At 41.1% G+C, this 19,205-nt stretch overlaps 5 protein-coding genes across 5 annotated transcripts; 2 read left to right on the forward strand and 3 right to left on the reverse strand.

Moving 5' to 3' along the window:
• Nucleotides 1–5,774: 5,774 nt before the first annotated feature.
• Nucleotides 5,775–5,992, reverse strand: MYCFIDRAFT_176490 (uncharacterized protein; the record flags this gene model as incomplete). Its single annotated transcript, XM_007930252.1, has 3 exons — nucleotides 5,775–5,838; nucleotides 5,867–5,939; nucleotides 5,980–5,992. 3 exons carry the CDS (start codon nucleotides 5,990–5,992, stop codon nucleotides 5,775–5,777), a joined length of 150 nt encoding a protein of 49 aa, XP_007928443.1.
• Nucleotides 5,993–6,088: 96 nt separating this feature from the next.
• Nucleotides 6,089–7,075, forward strand: MYCFIDRAFT_140513 (uncharacterized protein; the record flags this gene model as incomplete). The annotated part of the gene is made up of 2 exons (XM_007930253.1): nucleotides 6,089–6,314; nucleotides 6,573–7,075. The coding sequence occupies 2 exons, from the start codon at nucleotides 6,089–6,091 to the stop codon at nucleotides 7,073–7,075; spliced, it is 729 nt and encodes a 242-aa protein (XP_007928444.1).
• Nucleotides 7,076–11,113: 4,038 nt separating this feature from the next.
• Nucleotides 11,114–11,905, forward strand: MYCFIDRAFT_211778 (uncharacterized protein; the record flags this gene model as incomplete). Its single annotated transcript, XM_007930254.1, has 1 exon — nucleotides 11,114–11,905. A coding segment is annotated over one exon (397 nt), but the record flags the coding sequence as incomplete, so codon positions are not given.
• Nucleotides 11,906–17,380: 5,475 nt separating this feature from the next.
• Nucleotides 17,381–17,749, reverse strand: MYCFIDRAFT_77107 (uncharacterized protein; the record flags this gene model as incomplete). Its single annotated transcript, XM_007929904.1, has 1 exon — nucleotides 17,381–17,749. One exon carries the CDS (start codon nucleotides 17,747–17,749, stop codon nucleotides 17,381–17,383), a length of 369 nt encoding a protein of 122 aa, XP_007928095.1.
• Nucleotides 17,750–17,928: 179 nt separating this feature from the next.
• MYCFIDRAFT_28051 (uncharacterized protein) lies at nucleotides 17,929–19,188 on the reverse strand (the record flags this gene model as incomplete). Its single annotated transcript, XM_007929723.1, has 1 exon — nucleotides 17,929–19,188. The coding sequence occupies one exon, from the start codon at nucleotides 19,186–19,188 to the stop codon at nucleotides 17,929–17,931; it is 1,260 nt and encodes a 419-aa protein (XP_007927914.1).
• Nucleotides 19,189–19,205: the final 17 nt, after the last annotated feature.

Genomic DNA, 19,205 nt, shown 5'->3' on the forward strand with positions numbered 1-19,205 from the left:
AAGGTAGGTAATAGCGGTTATAAGAACTGCCCTACTAAGGAGACTTCTCGTCTCGGATAAGATATAGTTAAGCTCGTAGCTAGTAAGGGTGCTAGCTATCTACGTATTAAGGTTTCTCTTATATCTAAAGATAAGACCGCCTATTTAACTGTTATCGAGGGTATATACGAACTAGAGGTCTTCGAGAACTAGGTTAAGAAGCTTAATGCTCGTAGCCTAGTTCTATTAAATAAGATTGGCAAGCTTACTAATAAGCACCTTACTAACGACGACCTCGGCTATATATTCGATAGTTAGCCTAACGAAGGCGAGGTAGCTTAGTAGATCCTTAACTCTCTAAAGGAATGCGAAGTCTCTATTTAGATACTATACCTTCCGTATAGTAACCTAAAGCCCGAGAGCGACCGTATATCTATCGACCTAGGCTACTCTCGTATTATCGATAGCACTAGGATTAAGGGCTACGATAACCTAACCGTCGCTAAGGTTGCTAAGGCGTACCGCAATCTAACCGCCCTTCTAGGTTCTAACACCTTCGTACCGTTCGCCTTCCCTACCGCTATCTTAGTCGAAGGCCTTAGTTGCATTTCCGATGCCCTAGTCGGCAGAATTCCTTAGTTAAGTTACGTTGTTTAGAACGAAGTTAAATAAGTCCTCTAGTTTAGTAAGGAGGAGCTTAAGGACTATCTACGCGAGTAGGAGAAGGCTATATAGGATAAGGCTACTAACCTCCTCGTTAATTAAGCTTACTTCGAGGTAGAGTACTTTAGCGCTAATAGCTTTAATACCTACGGAGGAGTTTAGGAGAATCGACTAGCTAATAAGGTTATTGCTAGTAAGGATTACGGTGCATTAAAGCAGCAGTAAGTTAGCGTAGTAGATTAGATGCTTAGGAAGTTGTTTATATATATTAATAGAATCTAGGAACAATGCTACCCCGGGGGTGTTATTACGGAGTTTCTAAAAAATAGCCTTAACTGCGATGCCTAAGGTGCCCTATATAACTGTTTGTTTGTTTTAAGCGCGCAATGTAAAGCGTGTCTAGTTAGACACGAAGAAAGGGAGGGATATTAGCTAGTAACCGGCCCTATACACCTAGGCTGAGTTTTAAGCCTATATAAGAGGCCTCCTTCTGCATTGTAGATAGAGCACTAACCTCGTATAGCATATTGTTTATGTCACACTTCTACAATGCCTATATTGCAGGGCTCTAGTTATTAGCCTAAGCAACCGTCTTATTATCCTATTATACTAAACATAGCTGCCTATATTGCTATAGGTTATGTTACCCTCGGTAGCCTATACTATTACTACTAGTAGTAGTAGTAGTATTAGTTTCCGTCCTTTACTAGGCAAGGCAAGAAGGAGTACCTCCTAAGATAGTAAGGCTATTTACCTAAATAGGACTCGTAGGAGGCCGAAGACTCGTTTAAAGATATAGCTAAGTTATTAAATAAGTATTAGACTAGTGTAAAGAACAAGAAGAAGGCTAAGGGCCTATAATGTCGCCTAGGAATAATACTACCCCCGGGATACTATTAGCTAACTAATTAGAGGCAAGCAATTATTAGCAATAAGGGACAATAAGACTATACTACTATAGTAAACGCGCACCGAGTGTTAATAAGCGCGCTATAACGCGTTAATTAATTACCTGCTCTTCTAAAAGATATCTACCTCTCTATTACCGAGCTCTATAGGTCCCCCTCTTATTTATTTATTCTATCGAGGCCTCGAGGCCTAGGCAATCGGCGAAGACGGCGCGGCTATATTAGTAACGGTGTTGCGGAGTATATTACTATTTTAAGAAGGAAAGACACGACTATATTAGTAATAGTATTACAGAGTGTATTATTAGTTAAAGCGTTACTAGTCGAAGAAGGAAATTAGGAGTAAGGTAAAGTTAGCGCTAAAACGACTAGCGCCGCTATTATTAATATTACTTACTATTATCGCTATACCTACGAAGACAACCTTACCTATACTACGAGCCTAAAGCACTATACTAACTATATTAAAAGATTAAACCTGCTAAGGGTTTAATTAAAACTTTAAGGCTAAGTCAAAATATTAAGGCTTAAAAGATTAAGTAGCTTAATAGACTAACTAATTAAGGGCAAAAACTATAGAGCTAAGCTAGCTAGGGTCGATCTTGCGGACAATAGGTTACTCCTCGATCTTTCCGATCCTTTAAGCGAGGCGAACCTTAACTATTGTACTTATAATAGCCTTTACCTATAGAAACTAGACGAACTGTGTTTTTTTAAAAAGATAAGATAAGATTGACAATTAAAGGCTACTAAACCTAACTAATTAGGGCTAGTAAAACCACGATAGTAAATAATAGCCCTCGTAATAATAAGAACAACCCTCGGAAGCGGACATTGCTAGGTCTTTTAAGAGTAGACGTAAAGAACTCGATACAACATTACTTAGAACGGAGGTAGTGCTATAATACCTCGTACGCCTACCTATTATAGTAGGGAAGGCGCGCTCGTATTATAATTAGTCGATAGTCCTTAATTCTGTTAGTTATATATTACTTATTATATATAAGGATAGTATAGTTAGAGTTAAACATTGTATTGTATTAGAGGTAAGGTTTGATATAGTTATATAATTAGGTAGTTAAGCGTTTAATTTAGCGCGGACTAAGCGGCTTATTAGACCTACTAAGTTAGTAGCAATAGAGGTTAAGATTAGAATATAGACTAGCTACGAGGGCGCGGCCTTCGGAAGGGAAGCGTATATTAGGACTAAAGAGGTTATACGTAATTAGTATATAACTAGGCCGAGTAAAGCTAGGGTCTTAGTGCCTTAGGTAGGGCTTAGCGCTTAGCGTTAGGATAACTAGCCTGCCTTCCTCCCTCTCCTCTTAGACCTCTATCGAATACTACACTAATTTACTACTACCCTATCTACCTGCTAACATAACCCTTCTTATAGATAATATAATCGCCGCTTCTATAGTAGAAGCCGAGACTAATAATACTCGAGCCCGTAGCTATAGCTATCTCTTAGTGGACTATAAGCTTACTATTATTAGAGTAGCTATAGCAATTGCTTATAAACGTATCTCTAGTAAAATTTAATAGTAGAATACTAAGCTAAAGACTATTATAATAGCTTATTAGCTAAAGGACGAGCCGACTATTAGTAACGCTATAACCTTTCTATATTAACTAGTCTACTAGCGTATAGAAGCTAGGCGTGCTATTAAAGCGGCTTCTAGTATAGTAGTTATAAATATACTATAAGACTAGTTACTAGATAAGGCAATCGATACTATATTTTAGCTTAATAAGATATAGCAAAAGAGGGTATTAAAGCTATAAGAACTAAGTATCTATAATATACTACTATAGAATATACGAGACTATATACTATCTACGCTATCTTAGCGGACTAATAGCTCTAGTAACGGTAAAGTAAGGGCTCTAGTACTAATACTAAGTACCGCTATAGCTCTATCTCCGATAGCTAATCTACCTATTCTAGCGACTTCTTAATATATAGAGGTTATCGACTTATCTACGCTAAGTATAGGCGATAGTAATAACACTATATAGCTTACTAAGCGTTTTTAATTAGACTTCGAGTCTAAACGGCTCTAGCCTAGTTCTTAGATATAAAGAGCTATACTAAAGGAGATATTATCGCTTATATTTAAAACGCTAAAAAATACTAGCTAAAGGACGTAGCGCTAGACGAAGATTGTTATCTATAGATACCTCTACTAGTAGTCTCGCTAGCGAGAGACTCTATATACTAAGTCCTACTAGATATATAAGCGTAGAAGAAGATATAAACGCCGGAATACTAGTAGACTTAAGAGTTAGTACCGCAATTAAAGCTATTAAGCTATAGATAGTATATTAATAAAACGCTACTAAATTGCCTATACAATCTTATATAGACCGTTATCGTTGTTATTTACTTTCTAGCGCTAAAACGGCGCTATTCGCGGCTTCTTATATATGCTAACCGGCTAGAAACCTACTACGCAAGGTGCCTAATTGCGAGCGAAGCTCGCCTTATACTAACAAGGGGTACTATAGTAGCCAAATGTGCTAAGTTGCTACTACGTAACTCCCCGGATTTCAGAATTCTAAAGATCTAATTGGCTGCATTCTATACGAACTAGTAGGACGGAAAAACTCGGCGCCCGAATAGCCTTAGGCAAGAATTTCACGTCACTTCCTTGTTACGAGCGAAGCTCGCCTTACAATAGCAACGTAGGTACCAATCCAGTTGCTAGAATACGCACTCAGCCATACGTAACGCTAAGCCGACCCCGGATTTCAGAATCCTATATACCTAATTGTTCAATTACTATAAGTAGAGACTTTCGGAGCTAGCGCCGGTATCTCCGAACAAGCGCCGACGTCCCGAACAAGCGCCGACTTCCCGAACAACCGCTAGTAAAGCCTTTTGCCTTCCTTCTAATACTTTAAATATATAGTAAAATATATAGTAAAATATACAAACAATTAATAAGAAAATTAATAAGAAAATTAACTAAAACATTAATAAAAGAATTTATAAAACAACTTTTAATAAAAGAACCTATAGAAAAATTAATTTTAATTATAGAAAACATACGATTTAAATTTATAAAATTACCGAAAAATATTAAAGGAACGAGAGCGAGAATAAGAGCGAGGAACCCTAAAATTCGCGGCTCCGCTATACTAGGTATATATAAAATTTAAAAACTCGCGGGCGCTACCGCTATTACTACGTAAGTAGAAGGAGCAGAAGTACTTACGTACGGGTACTATCCTAGTTAGTAAAACAATTAACAAAACAACAAACAAAACAACTAATAAAACAACTAATAAAACAACTAATAAAACAATTAATAGAACAATCAACAAAACAATTAATAAAACAATTAACAAAACAATTAACAAAACAATTAATAAATCAATTAATAAAACGATAAATAAAACAATTAACAAAACAATTAACAAAACAATTAACAAAACAATTAATAAAACAATAAATAAAACAATAGTAGAACAATTAGTAAGGCAATTAATTAAATAATTAATTAAACAATTAGTAAAGCAATTAGTTAAACAATTAGTTAAACAATTAATAAAATAAATTATATTCTAGTAAATAAATAACTTATAATAAAGTTAAAAAGAAGGTAAATAATAAACTAGAGAAGAAACTAAATAATAAAGCAAATAATAGATTAAATAAAAAACTAGAGAACAAAGTAAATAATAAACTAAATAATAAGCTAATTAATAGACTAAATAATAAGCTAGTACTAAACTAAGTAGTAAGATAGAAAACAAGTAATAAATAAGGATATAAATAAGAGGACTTAGACGTATTAGAAAAAAGAAAACATATAATAAAAATAAATAAGAAAATATAAAATAGGTAAGTAAAACAAGTAAGATACTAAATAGAAAAACTGTAAAACATTAAAGAAAAAAATTAAAAATAGTTTTTTTAATAATATAAAAAGTAGTAATAGATATAAAAAATTAGAGAAAACTAGAATAAAAGTAAGTAATATATATAAAGTTAAAAATAATAAAGTAGTATCTAAAATACTAGAAAAGAAAAATAGCAATACAAAAATATAAAAATACTTATTCCTAATAAACTATTCTAATAGAACTAAATCGTATAATAATAGTAATAGCTTTAAGGTCTAGCTTCGAGGTCTAAAGAACCGAATTAGCTTAGTATATATAAGGCGAAAGCTTCGCTCGCACTCCTCTAGGCACGCGCTAGCCGCCTAGGAGCACATTTTAGCAGAGAAGAGCACTCTGTATGGCCGAGTAGAGGCTCTCGTAATCGTTATCTTGAAAGTGGCTGCATTGTTGCTTCTCGTGATGCAGACATAAATGCCGTCCCGTCCCAGCTGAGCGAGTGAAGCAAGACGGTGGAAGGCAAAATGGAAGCTGGCACGCCATCTCTCGCCTGTTGTCGCCGCTCCTCGTTGCCCCGCAACACGAAAAGCCGCCATGCACGTCAACGTGAACGTGTCAATATGTTTTCCTTCGCACCTCTTCGTCTCTGTACGAGAGCATGTGAGAGTCTCGCCCCATAGCAGTGCCCCAACATGCCGTACAAGGCGCCGACAGCAGCCAAGCCAACAAAGGCCATTTTCGACCCGTTCAACTCGAGCGCCACCGGCCACCAGCGAGCAGACAATACTTTGAGCGGAAGCACATCATGGCGGGACTCGCGACACAAAAAGCTGCGCGAACAGTTTTCAGCAGGCGCGGGCGGTGGCAAGAGAGTCAGTGATACTGTCGGCGCTGGCAGCCTCGATTTTGGGAAGGATGGTCGCACAGAAAATGGCGGATGGGAGCTTGGTGCCGCGGGTCTGCGCACTGGTGGACAGCAGAGCATATGGGACAGCATGAAGGTCAGCAAAAGCGAAGGCGACCCGGACAGACCATCGAAGCGTATCAAGACGGAGAAGATAGAGCCCCAGCGTCAACCAACGTCCGCAGTCAATCCGTTCACGCCGTTCCGGAAGCAAAACGGCAAAATACGAGAGAGCAGTTGGCCGTCGTCGTATGCCGAATGCTCGCCTTCAGACCTTCTCTCGCCCATCGACCCTCTTGATTCGCCCCAGCAAACGCAAGCTGAGGATACGAAGGCTGAATTAGCAGATGAGGAACTTGGAGATGATACCGAAACCGAAACCTCCAGATCGATACCGCCTCAGATCTTCAACAACCTATGCTTCTACATCAACGGTTGTACAGCACCAGTGTCTGATCACAAGCTTAAACACATCATCAGTACTCACGGCGGGAACATGTCAATAGCGCTGGGCAGGCGGACAGTCACGCATGTCATTCTCGGCAAACCGAACGCGAATGGTAGTGGCTGCGGAGGCGGTCTGGCTGCAAGTAAGATCCACAAAGAGATCACACAGATGCGTGGAAAGAGCGCCAAGTTCATCACCGCGGATTGGGTCACCGAAAGCATCAAGGCCGGCAAGAGATTGCCAGAAAGCAGATTTGAAGCCATGAAGTTGGCGCCGAAAGGCGTTGCGAACATTAGCACTATGTTTAGGCCGAAAGAGAAGGCATAAAGGAAACGACAGCGAGCGTGTATTATTTTTCGATCAAGATACCCGAAGAGAGTACAGCGTACCTCTTCACGCATACATATTGCGTTACTTGCGAACAGCTCTATACCCAAATATCCTATCACGCACGCTCACAACTTCATAGAGAAACGAACAATAGGCGATATCGTCCGTAGTCACGCAGCAATACCATTGCGCGATGTCTGAAACAGTTGATCAGTACCATGTCCTCGCCATTGAATCCTTGACGGCTTCATAAACCTTCGTAAGAACAAGCCTCACCCATGTCGACCGCGAAATGCCGCTCACCATAACTATCCAGGGTTCCGTTACACACTTCACGCCCGCTGATCGCGGGGATTCTAGCTATACGTAAAATCGCTTTTTCTTAGTAGGCTACACGTAAATATCGATAAAGTAGTAGTTTCTAGTCCTATTCGGATGTCTAGTTATATGCGGTATGAAACCGCGAGTCTAGATATTATATTAGCGAGTTTATCCGAGTATATAGTAGCTATAGACCTTATTGTCGCCATTTCCTTATATAATCCTTAGTAGGCGCGTCTACCTTATTCTAAAGCGTATATTCCTCGTATTCCTTCTATTTCTTCTCTTCTACTATACGAATCGTATAGAAAACTTAGTATAGGGCGTAAAAAGGGCAAAAAGGTAAAGAGGGTATATATCGAGCGGTTAACCGAGACGGAGAGGGCAGAGAGGGTAGTAGAACGCGTCGTTTCGAGGTATTACGAATTAGAGGCTAAATCGGATAAGAAGGTTAGTATTCGAGGGCTTTATAAGGATAAGAAGGCAACTAGCCTATATTCTCGTATTTACTAGCGGTTAAGAGGCCGTAGATCGCTATTTAGTCGACCGTAGACTAATACTAAACTAGACTATTCTTAAGAGCTAGCGCTAGCGGATTATTGTCGAGAGAGGGACGCGATAGGTATATTCTTACTAGTAGCGTTAATCGTTATCGTAGCAATAGAGATACTAGTAAGCCTACTACTAGAGGGAGTCTCGAAGGATATAATACTACTATTTAGCGTAGATTAGGCGGACCGCTTTCTTAAGCGCTATAGACTTAGCAAGGTTAAGTCTAAACTAATTAAGGTATAGCGGAAGGAGGCTTACGACCCTTCTATAATAAGGAGCTAGTTTAACCGCTTTAAGGCGATAATTAAGCGACTAAATGTAAAGCCGCGGAATGTATAGAATTTCGACGAAACTAGCTTCCGGATTAGAATTAGTAGCAATAAGTATATCGTTATAATAGATACGAAGCGGCGCGCCTAGACCGAGTGTAATAGCAACCGTACGTATATTACTATCGTCGAGACCGTTAACGCCTTCGGTAAGGTAATAGACTATTAGTTAATTGTTAAAGGTATAATAGTCTAAGAACGTTAGGTACCGAAGGAAGGTAAGTCTATTACTACTACTATTACTACTTCCGAGTCCGAGTCCGCTGCCGAGGCAACGTCGCTTACTAACTATACCTCGTTCTTAGGCAAAGACAACTTCTTAATTACTGTTAACGAGTCTAGCTATATAACTAACGATACTATAATGCACTATATCCGTTAGTTTAAGCGGAAGACAAGGCCTAAAGACCTAGAAGAATAGAGGGTGCTCCTATGCGATAATTACGGCTCCTATTGCTTTAAGGAGTTTGCGGCCTTTGCAAAGCGCTATAATATTTAATTATAGGGCCTACAACTATACACCTCTCATTTTATACAGCCTTTAGACGTTATCCTGTTCTAGGTGTATAAACTAAGGCATAGGCAAGCAGTTTTAGAGGCTATATACCGTAGTATTAGTAAATTCGGAATACCTAAGTTCATCGAGGCGCTCTCGGCTATTCGTAGCAAGACGTTCACCTCTTATAATATAAGGTTAGCATTCCGGAAGATAGGCATATTCCTAATTAATAGAGAGGTCCCTTATAGGCATATTCGAGATTAGTATAGAGCTACTAACTATAACTAGAACTAGCAAACAATCGAGGGCGAATTAGTATAGGAAGAAGCCCGCTATAATAAATCGCTAGCAATAGCGGAGGTCGCTTAGTAGGAGCATATCGCATCGGTTAAGTAACAACGTTCCGTAGAGCCCGCTATTATCGATCTAGAAGGCTAGGCTTACGCTAATAGTCGCTATTACCTCGGGGATCTCGAAAACTTAATTACTTAGAGTATACTATCGTTACCCCCTACGCTACCTTAGCGAATACTAACACCCGAACTGCCGCAATAGCTCCTTAATACTACGACTAGCCCTCGTACGATTAAGGCGTCTCGTAGTGCTATATAAGCTCGCAAGGACTTCCGACGTTCTTATCTAAAACTAGCCCCGTAGGGTATCGATCCTATATTACTATTATTTAACCTATTTTCCTCGTTACCTACGAAGCAAGTAGAAGAGGCCTATACTATCTTAGTTAACGCGGCTATCTGTAAAGGCGAGGAATACAAGCGTAAATACTAGTCTACGAGTATTATTAAGCGAGCAAAGAAGCGATAGAAGGAGTAGCCTAATCGGCTTATAAGGGCAGGTACTATTAAGGCGAATGAATTGCGCTTACAAGTTATTCGAGCGGAGCGACAGATTTAATAGGCACCTAGAGCAACCTAAGCGAGCGAAGCGAGTAAATAGTTATAGAAGGTGTCTAGTGAATCTAGCGTAGAGCTCGAGAACAAATTAGATTAGTGCTATATAACGTATAGAGGGAGGCTAAATTTAAAAGATATGCCCGCAAAACAGAGCGCGCGATATAATTAGTTAATAATTCGAATCGCAATTACGTATATCGAGCCTAAGGCTATTCCTTCTACTTTACGTTACTAACAACTATAATAACAATAGCTATTATTATAATATTGCACGAATCTAACTTTGTTCTCGAGCTCTACGCCGTCGCTCCGCTTGAATAGGACAAGCACTATAGGGCTTAAACGATACTTTATACAATAAGACAAGGACCTAGCTAATAATAACCGCCGTAAGATGCTATAAGAGGTATAGAATGCCGTCGAGAGGGCACGCTTATATCGGCTTAAGTGTAGTAAGGCCTTCCGTATCGTATTTAATAACAATAGTAAGACTAAGTAGACAGACGTCGAGCTTTAGTCTATCGATAAGCCGCTACGGCGTGTCTTCGATAGGCGGCTTCTTACTACTAATAACAATACCTTAAAGAAGACCGGCGATCTATATACGACTATTCTTAATAGCTATAAGCGCGGCACTAATATAACTAATAGCGGCGACGTTAGCTACTATTAGAGCTAGATAAGGACACTGCTACTACCGACTCGCACTTACGACTATAAAGAAGGCGATATTCTAGTATAGACCGTTAAGCCGAGGCGACTGCTAAATAGCCTATTCGCGTAAGAGCCTAACACTCGATCGGACTAGTTACAATAAGACGAGGCGCTACTTAATAAAGATACTATATACACTATAATATAGCCTTATTTAGTACCTCCTCGCCGCCGCTACGAGTCCGTCTAAAGCAAGCGCTATTTCTACTACGCTCCGAAGAATCGAACCGTTATAAAGGCGCGGTCGCTAGTAGCAAGAACAACCCTATTAAATTAGAAGAGGTAGACAGTAGATATAGTAGTTAACTATTTGCTTAGTAAGAAGAGGTAGTAGTTATATAATAGACATATAGGCCGACTAGTAAAGTAATTAACTATATAGTTGACGCGAGGTATGCGCGGAGGCCGACTTTTGGTCTATTCTAACTGCCTACGGTCGCAATTTAGTCGCTAATATACCGGAAATCTACTGCTTCTTAACCCTTATTACACTTATATTCAGTTTCCTACTATATGTGCCCTATAACATTACTATTGTCGAGTTTTACGTGTGGCCTACTAAGAAAAAGCGATTTTACGTATAGCTTAAATCCCCGAGCTGGGGCGAGGGGTGAAGTGGGCTGACGCAACCCCGGATAGGGTGATAAGGAACAACGATATGGCTCCTGCTTCGTATTGATGCCAACTCCTTCTCATCATCGACCTCCTACTACGCCATCAACACGCCAAACCAGTACACTCGTTTAACAACAAAAGCGCCATTAACACGCCAAACCAATACACTCGTTCAACAACAAAAACCTCTATCACCACTCAAAACGACCGCAAGCGACCAAGAATCTTACCTCACTACCTACGTCTGCATCAGTCGCGATGCATTTCCTCAAGGCAATCTTCTTCTTCGCAGCCGGCATCCACGCTGTCGCCATTGCATCCCCAGAGAAAGACGATGTCTCTATTATGAGCAGTCTGGACAACCTCAACTTCAGGAACGCAGATGGAGAGAAGCCTTGCTTTCACCCGGGTGTGGAATTCTGCTAGTCCTGAGTCTACGTCGAGACAAGTTGAAGGATGGAATAAGGGCTGGAAGAAGCGGAGGTGGTTGACAGCGGAGTCAAAGTCAAAGGGAGGAGTGATCAGGGAAGGCGGAGGGGAGAAAGGAGGATAGTCATGGTGAAAAGTTTGCCTGATGGGTCTTGGTTTCTTATGTCCTGCGCTGAAGAGGTCATAGCCGAGCTGGTTGGTGGTGGTGGCATCACAGTGTCACTTGATGTAACTGATGATTCAGAAGAGGGCTAATCTACAGAAAGCCTAAAGATGAAGTGTGCACAGTTGCAGCCTTAGGCATTATGCACGTGATAGCTAGCTATACACACACTCTCCAAGTTACCCCCTTATCGCGTATATACAGCTAAACAAGCAAACTACTAAGGCAAACAAAGGGGTATTAGGTATAGAAACAACTAGACTACTTTTAGGCTAATTAAACAAATAAACATATAACATGTCGCCGACCTAGGACTAATGCTACCCCTAGGGTGTTATTAGCAAACTATCTATTTAGTACTTAGTAGCAGGCTAAGCGGCGCTCTTAATCGCAGCCTTATAATCTACTAAGTTTAACTACTAAACAAAGCGACTATACTTAAGCTTATTAAGCGGCTTAGTAAAGCTATTAGCGATCTAGTCGTACGTACTAATCTAGGTAATAGCGACGGTGCTATTAGCGATCTTCTCGCGGATATAGTAGACTCTAGTATCTATATGCTTAGTACGGCTATTAATACTCGTCGACTAAGTAATAGCGATTGCTAACTAATTATCCTCGTATAGCGTAATAGGCTTAATAGTGCCCTTATAACTAATTTCCTCTAACAACCGAGCTAGTGCTATAGCTTCCTTAGCGCTAGTTGTTAACTAAACATACTTAGCCTCTATAGACGATAGAGTAACTAAGGTCTAGCGGCCTAACTTATATAGTAATAGTCTACTAGCGAGTATAAAGTAGAAGCCGCCTATAGAGCGGCGAGTAACCGGATCGTTAGCCTATAAGGCATTATAGTAACTAGCGAGATTAAGCTTATTGTCGTTCTACGTACCTTAGAAATACAGACTACGGCTTAGAGTGCTAACTAGGTACTTAATAAGCTAAAGAAGTGCGGTATAGTGTTCCTTAGTCGGGTTAGAAATGTATCGTAATAACAGGCCTATAGTATAGCAAGCATTAGGTCGAGTAATTATTGCTAGCTATAGTGCTTTACTAACACCTTCCTAATACTAACTCTTAAAGGTAGCGCTAGCAGTATAGCCCTTAGGTATACGCTAAATCGATGTCTTAACGTATCGAGGTACTATTAGCGTAGCCGGTACTATACGGCCCTGCATGCTATACTTCTTACTAAGCCTATTTAAATAGGCATCTTAAACGACGTAAATAGTACGCTAGTTGCGGTCGCGAATGATCCGCATACTAAGATAGTAGTAAAGGTCGCCTAGTTCTCGTATATTAAAGCGGTCCTTTAGTAACTAAGCAACGGCTTCTAGTACTAATAGAGTATAGGCGATAATGATTATATTATCTACGTAGATAACAATAATAGAGCCGCTAACAATGTGTTTAAACACACACACATTAGCTACTATCGGCACGAAGTCTAGGCTCTTTAGGTACTTTCGAAGCTCTTCGTACTATAGCATTAGTAACTGCTTTAAACTATATAGTGCCTTTAGCAATAGACAAACTATAGCCTTGCTACTACGGTCTTTAAAGCTATATAGCTGCTCGATATAGATCTTATATTTATTACCGATAAGCGTATTAAGGAAGGCCGTTAGAATATTATATTGCTTAGCCTCTAGGTCGTAATAGGCGATTAAGCTAAATAGCGCTCGCAGCGTAGACGGCTTAGCGACAGCTATATAGGTCTTATTATAGTCCTGTCCCTCAACCTAAGTAAAGCTACGGACAACCTATCGAGCCTTAAACCGGCTTACCTTGCTATTAGCGTTACGCTTAATAGTAAATACCTATCGGCTACGGACAACCTTGCGACCTCTAGGTACTTCTAGCCGAGAAACGTGTACCTATATATAGTTGTCTATTAATAACTTGTATTTAGCCTTATAGGCCTCCTTCTATTATAGCTAGTACTGCGACTCCTTAGCGGCCTTAAAGCTCTTCGGAATTGGAATAGTATCGTTAGGCTTCTATTTAGCAATATAGTAGGCGGCTATAAAGCCCTTTATATAGGCTATTAGTATGTTAGCTAGGGTGCGGCGCTCTCTACGATAGGCGCCTACGTCGGCTAGATAACTACGTAGCAGTTTACGAGCGCTCTTGTTGCTTCGTGTCTTGCGTATAGAGCGACTATTAGTCTTAGTCGGCCGCTTAAACTTAGGCAACTAACTAGGTTTACCCTTCTTAGCCTATAGATTATATACAGGCTGTTCCTTAGCGGATTAGAAACTATCCTTATTACTTAATAGAGGTTGAATAGCCGGCAGGTCGTCCTCGTTTAGTAGTAGATTAGCAACCTAGTCCGCTACGTCGGTATTTAGCTCTTCCGCAGGTGCGTCTTATTAAGCCGGAAGCTGCTAGACTATACTAGCTACTTCTATAGGTAGAATCTCATTCGTTGTACTATTAAACAAAGCCGGTATAATAGACTTAATAGTAATAAACTCGCTCTTAGACGGGTTATTAGGGTTGGTATATAGCGCTATACTATTAGGCAGTAAGAGCTTACTAGATTTAATAAACTAGACATCCTTTGAAGTAACTACCTTATACTTAGCCGGTAGGTAGATTATGTATTTGCCGGAGTCTACTAAGTGCTTAGCATAGCTAACAAGCTTACTAATACGGCTACGGGCATTAAACTTCTTGCTACGAGCTACGCTATAGTTATAGACAATAGTTATGCAGCCGTACGCGCGTAGGTGCTAAGTACGAGGCTGCTTTCGAGACTAGTTAAGCTCTTTAGCAATAACGGTGTATAGACTATCTCTACTAAGTAACTAGCTTAGTGTAATGTTAAGGATATGCGTAGCAGCACTAACTGTATATAGCTACAGAGACTTTAGCAAATTAGTATATAGTATTATCTTCTAAGCAGTCGTATATATAATGTAATTACTAACCTTAGCAAGACCGTTCTGTATAGAAGAATGAGGTGCTATTACTTATAGAACAATGCTATTGTCTCGAGCCTATTAAAGCAGGCTGTTTCTACCGTACTTATTCCCTCTATCTAGGCGATATATAGGGATTAAGTAACTAGTCTATATACGGACATATATACGGTGTTCCTTTATTGCTACTATAGCACCTAACTTTAGTATACTAGAATATTCGTAACGATAGGTTAACTTAGCGTATATAAACAACGTAAAATAGCGCTCTTATAATAGGCTAGGGTTAGTAATAGTAACTACATCTATACAGACAATATAGTAGATTGTAGAGGGTCGTATCCGTAATAGCTAGTTATATTCCTTATACGCTATAGACATACGACACGCAATGCAGTTATAGAAGTCCTTCTTCTTATTACTAACAATAACGATCTAGCTATTAGCTTCTATTTAAAGGAGCTTGCTATAGTGAATATAACTATAGCGTAGGTGCTACTTATCTATAGTGCCTGCCGGTACCCCCTTCTTCGATAGAAGCGCAATAGCCTGTTGTCTAGAGGTAGGTATAAGTAGAAAGGGCAGGCTATCCTTGCGGTAGGTTTGAGCGATAGTGACCTTATTACCCTTAGCATTATATGTAAACAAGACTCGCTTATTATTGCGGTAGAAGCAGCCCTTGTCGGCCAACTTCTCGGTAGACAGAAGGTTAGCTGCTAGACCTAGAATATATAGCGTCTTAGACAGTCGTAGTATGCTAATAGCACTATGCTTATTAACTACCTTAGTGCTAGCAACGCCAATAAGCGTAGCGTACTTAGTATTGCTACTAAAGCGTATAGGAATGCTATAACCCTCGTATTCTATAAGAAGCGAGGCATTATTAACTATGTATATACTAGTACCCGAGTCTACGACCTAGTTAATAGTACGTATAGCAGCAGTTAGTACTATAGAAGCCTAGTCGCTAACAGTAACAGTAGCATTAAAAGACTATTAGTAACTAGTCCTAGGCGGCGCTATATCCGTCCGAGGATCGTTATAGAATAAGGGTAGTGTCCTATTAGTATATAAACCCTATAGAGCCGTAGTAGGCGGAGCTAGCGGCGGTTGCTGTTGCTAAGTAGTTAGTATACGCTACTGCTTCTTCTTAGCCTTCTACTGTTTACGTCGCTATCGATCTTCTTCCTTTAAATGCGGATATTTGTTATAGTAGCGGTTAGAAGGGTGCGACCCCTAATAATAGGCGCACTTCTTACGGTTAGACTAATAACTATTCTAGTTGCTTCTACCGCGGCCTCGACTATTATTATTATTATTTCCGCGGCTACTACGACCGCTACGGCTCGAGTTACCTCGACTATTGCTATTGCTATTAGCACCCTATAGCTACTAGCGCTAAAGACCGGAAAAGCTATTATATTAGGCCTAGTTTAATTAAGCTATATTCTTATTAAGCAACGCGCTAATAATGTTGTTAAGGGTACTGTTATTAATAGTGTACTCTAAGGCTCGCATTTGCTTACGGCGCATCTATACGAAAGCCTCGTAGAACGGTGCAATTTGCATAATAAACATATAGACAGCCTAGTACTAACTAATAGCTAATTTAGTGTCTTTTAAGGCACCGAGCTTCTTCTTATATTCGTTATAGAACTTCTTAACGTCCTTGCTATCGTAGCGAAGGGTAATGTAGTCCTAGAAGAGTATAAATTTAGTAGACCTACTTTTACTAGTATACTTCTTATATAGATAACTCTATACTGCCTAGGAGGTATCGAGTCTAAGTAACGACTACTAAATCTCCGATATATAGTTAGCGAATATCTACGTACGCGCTAACTAGTCCTTTGCCTCCTATTTATCTTAGTAGTCTTCAAATTGCTCCTATGTTTTAGTAGATAATAGCTTAACTTTAGGCTTTAGGCGGGTCCCCTAGATATAGCGCTATACCTGCATGCCTTTAAGGGCACCCTTAGCGGCGTAGGCCTATACTAGATAATTTTCCTTATTCTTTAGCTTAGGAATATTGCTTATATAAGCGTTAGCGGTAGTAGGGGGAGCTATTGCTAATAGCGACGGCGATAATATAGAAAGAGACTATAGACTTGTCTTAAGAACGTAATAAGGCCGCCGATAGGCGCGCCTATATTGTACTAGTATAGCGGATAGCCGACACTATTGTTATGTAACCGACTCGAGTTAGGACTAGCACCTACTAGAATACTCGAGGGTAGCGAGGGTAGCGGCGATAATATTAGTATCGGTATAATTATTAGTAACGAGCGCTAGCTACGCAGTAGTCGGAGTAACTATTAGAATACGTATTGAACGTGTTGTGCGCGTTGGAAACGCAGGGGGCTTATAACCACTTAATGTAACTAATGATTTAGAAGAGGGCTAATCTACAGAAAGCCCAAAGATGAAGTGTGCACAGTTGCAGCCTTAGGCATCATGCACGTGATAGCCAGCCACACACACACTCTCCAAGTGTGTCAAGTCAGTTGTTTGTCACTTCTATAGATTGCATGTCTGGATCTTTAATGCAGTTCCCGTCTCAGCTGTCCTTTCGTTCTGAAATCGACTGCGCTTTAAGCTCGTGGTGATCAGATGCGCAGTGATATGTGATCCAGTCGCCCCCCCACATGCAGCCTTCGTTCGAGGCGCGTGCTTTTTTGCGCGCAGTATGCATGCTTTCTCCTCATTGAACTGATAGATCCGATGCTGTCACATGGATCTTACTGATCAAGCAGTACCATCCTGCTCTGGCAGTGATCATGTGGTTGCTTGAAATCAGCTGAGGCTGTCCAAAGGCGTGTGATTTGGCCTCGTTCGCTGTAAGACTTCATCGTGCCCTGAGACCTGCCCAAGGATTCTCGAGAAAGCTTGGGAGAAAGTAGACCATGTCGCCTTTGGTGTTTCGCACGCCATATCGAAGACTTTCCAAGTTCGGACTTTCTTGTGTTTTGGGATCGTAGGGCACCAGAGTCGTGCCGCGCTGCAAGTTTTCAAAGCTCTCACTTCCCTGGACGACTTTGACAGTCTTGTGATCTCTCATCGGCATGCTATTGGCACCTGTAGCTGATGGAGCTTTGCCGACGAAGCCATCATTGGAGTCGAACTTGCGCTTTCCTTTGGTCTGAGAGCCGAAGCCGCCGAAGCCCATCGCAGCCGCGATGTCCGGGTCCACATCAAAATTGCTTTCTGGGTCCATCTTTGCGGGAATGACGGGTTTTCGCGTTGATGTTGTGTTGATGTTGCGATTGGAAAGTGGAACGCGCCACAGTTCGAGTCGTCGAAGTCGCGATCAAAAGTCTTGGCAACACTTCAAAAGAGAATCAAATACTATTTCTTCTAAACAATAAGCTGCAAGTCTCGATACTGTCGATCAATCTATCTGCCGTACTTTGATGGAATCGTCTTCATTTGATCAGCTGGATTACCTTGAAGGCCAAGAAGATCATAGATCCATTTCAAAATGATAAAGAATGACTCTGGCTCGCCCATGTGCTTTCTGTCTGCAACGAAGCGGACCTCTTTCGGCGGGCCATGCTGTAGCGCAAGGTAGTAATCATCGATTGGGAAAATCTCATCATTCACACCATTCACAAGCAACAGCTTAGTACACACTGGCTTGTCCAGAGTGCCATCCTCCAGCAGACTGAACTTCATCGCCTCTTTCTTGAATTTCTCCAAGTCATCTCCATAACCAAACTTGTATGCCAAGGTTGTGGCAAGGTCAAATGGATACTCCAGATGATTGACGCACGACAACCACTCCTTGTCGAACATATAGTGGCAGCCCCCACCGAGTGACACAACTCCAGTAAGCCTGTTTGGATGAGTATAGGCTACTCGGAGGGCATAGAATCCACCAGTGCTGAAAGCCCACAAAGCCTTCCGAGTCTGGTCAATCTCGGCTTGAGCATCGATCCAGTCAAATAGGGAAGAGAATGCGCGGTCAGGACTGGTGGGATCACTAGGATCGGCGGGAGAGTCTCCTGTACCCGGAATCTCCAGAATCATTACAGCAACACCTTTCTGCGACCACCCTTCGATCCAGACTGCGAGCTCAGTCCGGTACCCATCAAGTCCGGTCAGAATTATCACAAGCGGAACAGAATTATCTGCCGAAGTGCCTGGCGGCAAGTGGTAGTACACTGGAATCTCCTTTCCTTCATGTGGAAGACCATGCTTGTGTGGGATGAGGACTTCGTTCGTAGGTCTATCTCGCAAAAGGAGGCCTTTCTGAGCAGCTTTCTTCCCTTCTAACCAAGCATGCCGCTGCTTCTCTGATCGAGGGGCTGGAAAGCGCGAGATGCGGTAGACGGCACTTGCTCGCATATAGTACTCAGAAGCCTTTGCCTTGTCACCTGCCTTCTCCGCCTTGTCGGCCTCTGCGAGCAGTTCTTCAGCCTTGGGTACAAACGCTTCGGCATACTTGTCCCAGTCATACGGCTCTCTGTGTCCCTCTTCGATCAGTCTTTCTGCAATAGGCACGAAATCTTCGTGTGCATTAAACATGAAAGGATACAGGCCGAGCTTGCTGGGCTGCTCCCACTTGGTCTTCCACAATGCTTCGAAGCTTTCATGGTGCTTAGCGGGTGTGCTCAAGGCATGCTGAATGAAGAACTTGCCGCCAGGTGCTGCCATGGTCCGAACACGTTCTG

This window comes from Pseudocercospora fijiensis (genome assembly GCF_000340215.1).
Source record: "Pseudocercospora fijiensis CIRAD86 unplaced genomic scaffold MYCFIscaffold_6, whole genome shotgun sequence".
Lineage (NCBI taxonomy): Eukaryota > Fungi > Ascomycota > Dothideomycetes > Mycosphaerellales > Mycosphaerellaceae > Pseudocercospora > Pseudocercospora fijiensis.